Below are 12,314 nucleotides of genomic sequence, written 5' to 3'. Positions count from 1 at the left end.
AGGGAGGGAGGTCTAAAAACTACTAACAGAAAAGAATACCAACTACTCTCAAATCAGAAAGTCATAGGAAACCTTAAAAAAAAAAAAACTATTAACCACTGAAGAAGCATAATTTTGACCTAGAATATTTGTACCAAGAAAATTGGGTAAAATAAACCCATGTTTTAAAGAATTACAGAAGGCTTACTATGATTTGTATCCGTCCATGTTATTAAGCAAGAATAACAATTAAAAAAAAATTAAAGAGGGCTGGAGAGCTGGCTGAACAGTTAAGAACATTGTCTGCTCTTCCAGAAGTCCTAAGTTCAGTCCCAAGTGACAACATGGTGGCTCACAACCATCCACAATGGGATCTGATGCCCTCTTCTGGTATTCAGGTGTACATGCAGAGGAGCATTCATACGTAAGTACTAAAGAATAAATAACTTCGGAAATCAAGAATTGAATAATTTGAATGTATATATTTTCCTTAAAATCTTTTAATAAAAGTTCTCAACTGCCATTATATAAACTACAACTCATTATTATTACTATTATTATTACAGCTTGTGCACATGCAGCACACGCATGCCACAACTGAGGACAACTATCAGGAATCAGCTCTCTCCTGAGAATCTTGTTCCACCATGTAACCCTGGTACTGAACTTAGGGCATACAGCAAGCATCTTCACCAACTGAGACATATCACCGGTCCCCTGTGGCATATTTTAGGATTCATTACTTTTATTTGATGTGCATTAAGTGTTTTGTCTGCATATATGTATGTACACCACATGCATATGTGTCTGGTGCTTACAGAAAGCAGAAGAGGGTGTCAAATTCTCTGGAACTAGTTACAGACAGACAGCTATGAGTTGCCATGTGGGTGCTTAGAAATAAATACAGATCTTCTATAAGAGCAGTTATGTGCTCTTTTAATTATTAAGCCATCTATCTAAGCCCTGTTTAACTTACACTCACTGAGAAGAGATTTATACACTAACTGATAAGTCCTCAAAGCATATGACTTTTATTCACTTGTATGATGGTATATAAAAACAAAGTTTCCACTCTTTAAAACTACCATTCAACTAGCATAGTTAAATGTACAGGTTAAGGGAACAAAATTAGAAGTCCAGATATAAATTTTTGTTAACAAAGCTTCTAAGACATTAACTGAATAAGAATTAACTGATTAAGAACAGTCTCTGGCAAACAAACACTGCTGGAAGAACTATATTATCTATATGCAAAAATGATAGAGTTAGACATATACTCACATACATACTATACCATACATAAAAATTAACTAATGGGTCACATGCCTCAAGAAAAATTCCTCTTTCCTAAAAAAGAAAGTATGGCCAAGTATGGTAGATCACAACTTTAATCCCAGTAGAGGTAGAGAGGCAGGTGAATTTCTATAAATTCAATACCAGCCAGGACTATATAGTGAGTTCCACAGACCTGTCTCAAACAAAAAGCATAGTTTGTGATGTTATATTACAGAGTTAATGTCTAACATGATACCAAAAGTATGACCTTAAGGTTTATTTTTCTTACACATTTAAGCACAGTAAAACTTTGGAAAAAGGTTTCCACGTGGCAATTAACACAACAAATCTTTAGGCATAGCTTTATCAAAACTCCCTAGCAAAGTAGCAAAACACCTGTGTGACCTTTACAGTAAGAATGACTAATAAATAGTATTCGGGGGAAGGACATAAGAAAGATTTACAATAAACTAAGGATAGAGTCTATCGATGGAGGATACAAAGTACATGGGGTCTCTATCATACAGATGAGTTCTAGTCACTGAGAAACTAAGCTCAAGAAATTGGGGAGGTGGGGGGTCAGGAAGGCTGGTTGAGTAGAACAAAAAGATCACAAGGTTAGACAAAATCTACTCCAGCCTTCCCGGTAACAAGGCATCAGTTGTTTTCTTCCTTTGAAGACAATGGGCCCAAATGTTCAACAAATCTGGTTCCTGCGATGCTTTAAGTTGTCTCTCCTACATAAACCCTTTCTTTTTTAAGCTGCTAACACAGCATTATGAAATTAACATTAGGAAATTAGCTATCACAGCGTTAAGAATTGATTAATGTCCATGCCAGCATTATTCATGACAGAGAGTGGACACAATCCAAATCCCTATCAACAGAATGATTAAGTAAAATTTTATACGTGTATACCTAGAGTAATAGACATTGTTCATGAATAAACCTTTGAAATTTTTATGGAAAAAGAATAAAACCAACTAGAAGACAACATATTTTATATATATGTGAAATGTCTGCAAATGGGAAAATTTATAAAACAGAAAGTAAATGAATTGCTGACGATGGGAGGGAAAATAAAAGAAGTGACAGCAGTGAGCGCACACTCTTCCTTCCTTTCTTTTGACCTCGCATGTAGACCAGAGACACTAAGGTGTATACTACCATGCCTGGCCACATGTCCTTTCCTAGAAGAGAGCAGTTTCAAAACTTAGTGTGGTAACTGTAGGACCCCGAAGGGCTGCAATGCCCTGGCTGAGCCTTTCCGTACGCTGCTGTCTACTAAGTAACATTCTGCAGTTCCTCTAGGATCAAAACATCCTGACTAGGCATGGTGCCCCAGGAAGGGAATTTACACTTGACATCCTATTGCCCCCCAGTTGAGTTCCTGCTTTTTCACATCCTGACTAATACATGGTGCCCCAGGAAGGGAATTTACACTTGACATCCTATTGCCATCCAGTTGAGTTCCTGTTTTTTCCTGAGTTTGTATTTTTCCTTCCCTGGCTTGGTGTATATATACTGAACCTGCTCAGTAAAAGTTTTGGCATTCTCTCACAACGGATGACCCGAGTCTGAGTAGTTCTTTAATCCCCTAGGCCTATGCCCGAGCTCGGTACGGCGGGCAGCACTGGAACTGTCAGTAACAGTTGTACAATTCTGTAAGTAAAAACTATGAGTGCATTAAGAGTGGTCTGGTATTAGTAAATGAGTGTCTCAAAGAAGCTGCCATGAAAGACAGCCATGCCACTCATCCAAAAGTGAACCACCTTTACCCAGAGACCTTTTTTGGGGGGCTGGAGGTGGGTTGGTGGGTTGGTTGGTTGGTTGTTTTGAAACAGAGATTCTCTGTGTAGCCTTGGCTATTCTAGAATTCCCTTTGTAAGCCAGGCTGGCCTCAAACTCATAGAGATTCACCTGCCTCTGCCTGGGATTAAAGGTGTGCAGCCACTACTGCCTGGCTTTCAACAAAGTCTTTCCAAGTCTTACCTTTTAAGGGCATCTTTAAGTTCAGGCACAGAACGAATACACTGAACTGTAGCATTCATGTAACAAGTGTTACCGAGGTTTGTCAATCCACACGGCAATTCCATCTGATAGAGGGATGGAGTAAGATAAAAACATTTATACAATGACATCAAATACTTTAATCACTAAAGATCACACTGAGTCAGGAGTCACTTACCAGCCCTATTAACTAATACTCTAACTTCACACTAAAACAGTATCTCATTTCCCCCAACAGAAAAAATTTACTTGTATCAGGCTGGCAAGAATTCTGTTGTAATCATTGTCTAGAAAAATAAAAGGATAAGCCTATCAATTCACCTGGCAAAAAAACAAAACACAAAAAACAAAAAAACAAAACAAAAGGTAATAAAACAGGTAGAAAGAATTAAAAACAAGTACACAAAAAACAAACATACATATGAGCTGGGCTTGGTAGTGCATGCCTGCAATCTCAATAGTCAGAAGAAAGGTGTATCATGAATTCAAGAATGTCTGGGTAACACAGTGAGTTTCAGTCTCAAAAGATCCTCCCTCACTTCCAAACAATGCATATAATAGTAGGTGTTTGTTCACTTTAATTTGTCATGTCTTAGCCATTTTATATATTGAGTTACATTTACTTTGGGACAGAGGCCAGGCCAAGCTTGGTGGGAAAGCACTTGCTTTAGCATGCCCTTATTTTGATCCTCAGTACCATTTAAAAAGAAATTGAAAATAAACTGTATTTAACATGGAAGGTTTTAAGAATTTAAATATTCTATCATTTAAACTTCTCTTTGATCCTGCTTTCTTATAAGTAGTAAATATTTCAATTGAATTATCTTCCCAATATATACTTACTGTATACCAATTTATATCTGTATATTTATGTGTACATTTTACAACACCTTCATCTGTAAAATAATTTGGTTTTGGGGGTTTGTTTGGTTGGTTTTTTAAAGACTTATTTATTTTACGTATGTGAGTACACTGTTGCTGTCTTCAGACACACCAGAAGAGATCATCAGACTCCATTACAGATGGTTGTGAGCCATCATGTGGTTGTTGGGAATTGACCTCAGGACCTCTGGTAGAGCAATCAATGCTCTTAACCACTGAGCCATCTCTCCAGCCCAAATATTTTTTTTAAATATCCCATAGCTTTGAAGTATAAAAGCGTAAGCCCTGAATTGGAAATCTCATATATAATGCTAAATATAAATTAAGTTTAAGTTAAAATCACCTCTAAATTAAGAAAAGCAACAATAATAAAAGTATACAATATCAAGGGACTCCTAAGTTTTATGATGACCTGACTGTAGGACAAATTTAAGCTAGTTTCAAAAATATTAAATTTCTACTTATTGATAAAATTATACATCAATGTTAATAATTAGAACCTTTAGATACTACTTTCTGGAAGACATCTTAATAACTGTCCTTCAAAAAGTAGTGACCCAACATAAAATCTGGTACATCTTACAGCAGTTGCTAACTGTTCTTCTGTCATGTCTTCTACGAAGACAGTTTTAGCAGAGGGTTCTTCTGGAAGAGCATCTGCTGACCCCATCATTAGTACAGTCATTCCCTGTTACAAAAGAAATAAATTCATGAAAATACTTAAAAGCTGACAATGTTATGCTCAATAAAGGAAATCTCAAAAGCACTCATACTACACTAGCTGGAAAAAAGAAAACCTACACAAAGCAGATGCTTGACAACCTAGCCCTGGTGGAAGTTGGAGGGAGTGACTTTAAATGGGCCTGTATTTCTTTAATAAGGTGAGTAGTATCTATGAGCTGGGTAACATGGCACATACCTTAAACCCAGCACTTAGGAGGTCACAAAATGGAGTTCTAGTCCAATCTGGACTCCATAGCAAGTTCCAGGACAGCTATGGTAATAGAGTGAGATCCTGCCTCAAAACAACAACAAACCAATGACTAGTCCAACTTGAAGCCCCCACACCATGAGAGGGAACCCACGCCTGACATGACATATTTGGATGGCCAGGAACCATAGGCTAGATAGCCCAGAAACCTAGGATAGAACTCAACTAGCCAAAAAAAAAAAGGTCAGTGAAATGATTACTAATGATATTCTGCTATACTCATAGATTAGTCCCTAGCCCAACTGTCATCAGAGCAAGTGATGCAGAGCTGAGCAGACGCAGAGACCCACAGTCAAACATTAGGCAGAACTCAGAGAACCCTGCAGAAGAGGCAGAGAAAGGATTATAGGAGCTAGAGGAGTCAAGGACACCACAAGAATATAGCCCACACAATCAATTAAGCAGGGCTCATTGGGCTTACAAGAGGTACAGAGGCTGAGGTGACTATCAGAACATTTGAATGGGCCTGAGCTAAGTCCTTTGCACACATATTATGGTTGTGTAGCTTGATGTTCTTGTGGGACTCCTAATACTGGTACTCTTTTGCCTGCTCTTGGGATGCTTTTCCTCCTGCTGGGTTACTTCATCCAGCCTTAATATAAGGGTTTATGGTTAGTCTTAGTGTAACTTGTTATGCTGTGTTCAGGTGATTCCTGAGGCCTGCTCTTTTCTGAAGGGAAACAGAGAAGGAGTGAATCTAGGGAAGAGGAGAGGTGGGGAAGAGGGCTGAAAGGAGTAGAGGGGAAACTCTAGTCAGGATAAGAACAACAAAACCATCACACACACACACACACACAGAGAGAGAGAAAAAACATATCTATATTGAATTCAATAACTTTCAAATCTTCATTTTATTTCTCCATGAACTACCAAAACATGACTAAGGAAACTTCTTCCAAAACTGTCTAAGGATGCAGATATTTAAATATGCCATTAATATTCAGTATGAAAACAGGAACAGTAATAAGCTAGGCATGATGGCACATACTAAATGTTCTAATCCAAGAACTTGGGAGATAGAAGCAAGAAGATCTGAAAATCCATAGGCATAGGATGTCTTTAAAAGTCATCCTATAGGACTGGGAAAGTAAGTAACTCAATAGGGAAAGTACTGGCCATGCAAACAAGGATATGAGTTCAAATAGACACAACAGGCTAGCATACATCTCTAATCACAGTGCTCCTAGGCAAGAAAGGAACCACATACAGGAAAATCCCCAGAAGAGCAGGGGCCAACTCTCCTGGCTTACACAGCAGCAAACAAAGAGACCCTGTCTCAAACATAGTGGAAGACAAGGACTGATACTCAATGTTCTCTCTCCGTCCCTCCTTCCCTTAAAAATACCCTCACCGAAAACTAATGTAAGAAAAAAGCAAAAGTTACAAATCTCTTAAGGAAATTAAAAATAATCACACACAAGGAAAATACTGGTTCAAAAGAACTCACTGATAAATTACTTCATATATGTAAAGAACATCTATGTTTAACATAAATTATTTCATATATACAAAAAAATCTAATCTTTAACTCGTCAAGAAAGAAGAAATACTTCTCCAACTCTCTTAGTGAGCTCAGTATAATTCTTACAATAAAATTAAATATGTAATAAAAATATAGACTAGCCAGGTATGGTGGCACAAGCCTCTAATCCCAGCATCAGGAGGCAAAGGCAAGAATAATTCAAGGCCATCCATCCTCTACTACAGAGTTCAAGGCCAACCAGAATCTCAAAGTAAGTAACTAAATCAACATAGAAATGAAGGCTAACAAATCTCATGATTATACACACAAACATCCTAATTAAGAATTGGAACCTGGGCTGGAGAGATGGCTCAATGGTTAAGAGCAACCACATGGAGGCTCACATCCATCTGTAATGCGTCTGATACACTCTTCTGGTGTGTCTGAAGACAGCAACAGTGTACTCACATACATTAAATAAATCTTTAAAAATAAATAAATTAAATAAATAAATACATACATACATACATACATACACAAATAAAAGAATTGGAACCCAACATTATATTAAAGAGGTAAATGTTTCTTCCTCTTACACAGTCACAGTACTCTAGATACTGTCTGTGAACTTCCACTGGGCCCTGAAATTCTTTTAGAATCATAAACTCACAAATACTATCACAAATAAATCTCATCTTTGAATACACTTGATACTCTGTATTATAATGAGAAGGTCATAAACATTCCACTGAGTGATGCTAGTTTTCAAGGTAATCACTGCTGAAAATGTTGAGTAAGAAATTGGGCTACTTTTCTCATTTTTTATTTATGATTTTAAATTGGGTGTGTGTGTGTGTGTGTGTGTGTGTGTGTGTGTGTGTGTGTGTGTGTACACAACATGTAATGGCCAGGTCAGTTCTCTCCTTCTACCATATGGGTTCCAGGGATTTAACTCACATCTCCAGGCTTAACTGCAAGCACCCTTACCCATAAAGTCAACTGCCAACTCATAATTATTTTTACATGAATGAATAGTATTTTTAAATATCTCAGTTTTAATATCTCAATATGGTAACTATCAATGGATAAAGCCGACATACAAGATCCCCTTTGGGTTAATTGTATTTTTTTTCTTTGACATGGAGTCTTATTATGTAGCCCTGGCTGGCCTAGACCTCCCAGAGATCTACCTATCTCTGCCTCCAGAGTGCTGGGATTAAAGGCATGTATACCCAACATACACTTTTCATTTTTTTTTTTGTTTTTTTTGTTTGTTTGTTTGTTTTGGGTTTTTTTTGGTTTTTTTTTGAGACAGGGTTTCTCTGTGTAGCCCTGGCTGTCCTGGAACTCACTCTGTAGACCAGGCTGGCCTCGAACTCAGAAATCCGCCTGCCTCTGCCTCCCAAGTGCTGGGATCAAAGGCGTGCGTCACCACCGCCCGGCTCACTTTTCATTTTTTGAGGCTGAAGCCCAAGAGTTCAGAACCAGCCTAGGTAACATACAAAAATATGTTTATACAGAATATAAACATACAGGTGGTAGGGTTGGGTTGAGAATCAATGAAAGCACACTTGGCATGGACCTCCTTAGTGTTAAAGAGCTTGCCTAGCATGCACTAGACCCAAAGCTCCATCCCCAATACCAAGGACAGAGGATGGGTGAAAGGTAATAATGAAACTGAACAAAGTATAAAAAATTTAAAAATCAGATGATCATTTTAACAAGAAACAGAAAAAGGACTTAACAACATTTAACAGTCTTCATAATCATAAATGTTAGTGAATCGAAAAAATTATTTTCTAACTCTCACTATTTTCTATTCAATAGTATAATAGAAATTCTACCAAGAATTCTAGGAAAAAAAAAAAACAGAAGTTATTTGTTTTAGCAATTATATCTCAATAAAAGTCACAGTAACTAAAAGGGGAAGAGCAAGCTCATTATTTGAAGATATTACTCCTGTGTATGCAAAGATGATGCAATCTCCAAAAACATTACTGGAATATCAAGTGAATTAAGATCACAAAATAAGAATATAAATAGAAAAATCAATTATATTTTTATATATTAGCCATAAATATTGAGAAACATTTTTAATATATTGCTCCAACTGCAACAGAACACTAAATTTTGAGAATCTAACAAAAGCCAGGCAAGGTCTCTATACTGAAACACAATTCTGTTGTGCCAAATTAAAGACTTAAACAAAATAGGAAGCATACCATACCCTTTAAGATATAGTACTCAAAGCAGGTTCATCCTCTCCAAATTGGTCTAAATACCTATGTATTTTCAAACAAAATTAACTTGAGGAAACTGACTTCTTCTAAAATTATAATTGAATACAAAAATATTTTTGAAAAGAGAAAAAAATGTAGATGACTCACAATATATTGTCTCATACTTACTTGTCTTTGTTATCAAGACCACATACTAACAGAACTTTAATCATCTAGATCAATGAAACAAGAGCTCACAGACTTGTAGTTGATTTTCAAGAAAGACTAAAATAATCAGTTGGGGGACAGGAGAGATAGGGAGGAGGAAGAAGATAAGGAAGAGGAAGAGGAGGAAGAATTATTTTCATTATTATCATTATGACTATTATTATAAGTAAATGGTGTTGAACAACTGGAAACACACATTTAAACAGGGACCCTGAGATGATTGGCTCATGTCATTGTAATGAGTGTTCTTAGTACTTACATTTTTCATTTTGATGTTTCCCCAGTCATCATCCTATTTCAAAGACAAACAAAAATGTTTAACTACCTCTGCACAATTTTAAATTTGAAGCTATCTCAAAATAAAATTTACATGCCTGCCCCAAAATTAGAAATTCAATCCAGACCTGCTTGACGCATCTCATGTTTTTATGCCTTTTAACTTAATCCTCTTTGATGCTCTGTTCCCTTAGTTTTAAAATATAAATAATATACAATTCAAAAGTAATAAAAAAATCATAAAAGTCTGGTACCAAAGATATATGCAGTAAATGTTAATTACTAACAGTCAGTTTTGTTTGGTTAGTATTTTCTGCTATATTCCAAAGTATCCCAAGTCCCTAAAGGCCAAAGATTCATAGAATTTGGGCAGTAAACAAGTTTTCATCAGCATTTACATCTATACCCAACCATCAGGGCAGGCAGTCTTTATCCTTAAAGTTAAATACTCTTCTTCAGAATGTCACATCAAGCCCGACAAAAGTATTTTTAGCTATCCTTATGTGGTATTATAAACAATAAGAGGAAACAAAAACAAAAGCAAAAAAAGCCTCATCAGTTTTATGGCCTTCCATCTACTAAGCTTGGACTCTTACTCTTAAACTTGAAGTCTGTATGATCATTCCAAAGGAGAAAATGGGTTTTCTCTACTTTTAAATAAACATTTTTCCTTCCAGCTCTAGATAGGAATTAGATAGCAATTGCTCTCTTAAAATTTTACGTGCAGTAGTGCCTGCATATATGCCTATGTGAAGATATCAGATCCCCTGGGGTTACAGATAGTTGTAAGCTGCCCTGTGGGTGCTGGGAATTGAACCCAGGTCCTCTGGAAAAACAGTGTTCTTAACCAGCCCCTGACAGCAATTACTCTTAAGAGAAAAAGATTCTTCTTTAAAATGCAGACTATGAGAAAAGGTAAAAATAATACATAAAATGTGTCCCATTACTTGAGAACCAGGGCTTTGATGAAGATGTTAAACTAAATTTCTTTTTTTTTTTTTGGTTTTTCGAGACAGGGTTTCTCTGTATAGCCCGGGCTGTCCTGGAACTCACTCTGTAGACCAGGCTGGCCTCGAACTCAGAAATCCGCCTGCCTCTGCCTCCCGAGTGCTGGGATTAAAGGCGTGCGCCACCACCGCCCGGCCTAAACTAAATTTCAACATTTACAAAACATATTACAAAAGTACATTCTGTGGTTTTTTAAAAAAAATTATTCCTACTGTTGCATTTTTATTACTCTGTAGTTCATGTGTGGGGCTGTTTTGTGTGCCCTGGGAAAACAGAAGGTACTTAAATTACAGGCAGTAATGGGTCCCCAGGTGGGTTTTAGGACTCCAACCTGAGTCCTCTTATAAGTGCTCCTAACTACTGAGCCATCTATGCAACCCTTGGTTATATACTACTTACAACAGATAAAATTCTCTATCTCTGTACATAAAATTACTAAAGATATACCAATCCATTTTATACTAGCCCAAACAAAAATAAAAATCTTCATACCAAAATATTCAAACATTACAGATAATTATAACATGCTATAGTCCTGACCACTGGAGGTATCTACTGAATAAAATTTTAAATGACACTTTGTAATGCTGTATTTTGAAAAAGACATGATGCTCCTCACATACACATCACTAAAACAGTTTAAATGGGAGGCAGAAGCAGGCAGATCTGAGAGTTTAAGGCCAGCCTGATCTACCAAGAAAATTCAGACCAGTCAGGGCTATATCATAAGACCATGTCTCCAACAACCATAGTCTCTAGCCCTCATTCTGTTAAGCAGTATTTATGACATTTTACATCAGTTTTACCTTCAGGGTTCCTCCTTTCACCATAACTTTTTGTCTGGCTGGCTGGACTCCCGTCAATGCAAAAAGCTGGGCCTTAAACACCATTGGAGGTTCATCAGTATTCAATTCTACACCTTCAAATTTCTCCTTTCCCCATTTTACTGTAACTGTAAACAAAAACATAATTATTTCTCACTTACATACTTTTCAAATTTATAGACCTCAAATTTAGAAGATCTTTAGGGAATAACCTTTTAAAAGTGAAAATATACCAGGTCCTACTATTTGGGAGGCAGGAGCAAGCTACCTTTATGAGTTCTAAGCCAGCCAAGACAACACCGAGAGACCCTGTCTCAATTCCACCCCTACCCACTGAAGTCAAAGTGTGTCCTTTGTTGTTTCATTCCCAATGAGTAATATACATGCAATGTATCCAAAACAAAACTTTATTGGATCTAACTCAGTTCTCATTATCTAAATAATTCAAGTATGTTGAGAGAGTACAGCATCTGCCTAATTCCCAGTGCTGCAGGATAAAGGAGGGGAGAGAAGACAGGAAGACAAAAGGAAAAGGAAGAGAAGAGGAAGGAAGAAGAGGGGAGATTGACTGCCTTGAGAAGTGATGGATCCACTAATGTCACAAACTAGGTGAATAAATACTCAAGAATTCTACATCATCCTCCAACAATCTCTGTAAACTAAGGTGAACCTCTAAACATACTGAATTATTTCCCAGAATAAAGTTCCTGGCTTTCATAATGTCGTTAGCCTTAAAGCAGTAGCTCTCAACCTTCCTAATGCTTCCAGCATCAGAAATACAGTCCCCCTGTTGTGGTGACCCCCAACTACTAAGTTATTTCCAATGCTACTTCATAACTGTAATCTTGCCACTGTGTTTTTCAAAGGTCTTACATAGCCCCTATTAAACGGTCAAGACCCACAGGTTAAAAACCATTGGTTTAAAACAATACATACTGTTGGAACAAAATAGAGCCTATGAGAAAATAAATCTTGAGGCAATAAAAAGAGCACTGAGAACAGGGTAAGGAATTATATAATTCATGTTGGATATGTGGATACACACCTTTAATCCTAGCGCTCAGGAGGCAGAGGGAGGTGAATCTCTGAGTTCATTGTCAGCCTTTCCAGAGTTCCAGGCCAGCCAGACATACATGAGACCTATGTATCTTTAAAAGAGA

The 12,314-nt window shown here is 37.0% G+C and overlaps 1 protein-coding gene across 3 annotated transcripts in view; it reads right to left on the bottom strand.

Annotated features, from left to right (window-relative positions):
- Positions 1-12,314, bottom strand: part of Usp14 (ubiquitin specific peptidase 14) — a 37,722-nt gene that overhangs the window by 20,980 nt on the left and 4,428 nt on the right. For all 3 annotated transcript variants that reach the window (XM_028759534.1, XM_028759535.1, XM_028759536.1), the window contains exons 2-5: positions 11,137-11,282; positions 9,306-9,338; positions 4,730-4,834; positions 3,247-3,350 (exon numbers count right to left, since the gene is read on the bottom strand). In XM_028759534.1, coding sequence (XP_028615367.1) covers positions 3,247-3,350; positions 4,730-4,834; positions 9,306-9,338; positions 11,137-11,282 — 388 coding nt within the window. The remainder of the gene's footprint in view (positions 1-3,246; positions 3,351-4,729; positions 4,835-9,305; positions 9,339-11,136; positions 11,283-12,314) is intronic.

This window comes from Grammomys surdaster, unplaced genomic scaffold (genome assembly GCF_004785775.1).
Source record: "Grammomys surdaster isolate TR1022 unplaced genomic scaffold, NIH_TR_1.0 126298, whole genome shotgun sequence".
NCBI lineage: Eukaryota > Metazoa > Chordata > Mammalia > Rodentia > Muridae > Grammomys > Grammomys surdaster.
This window is presented reverse-complemented; position numbering and strand designations above follow the sequence as displayed.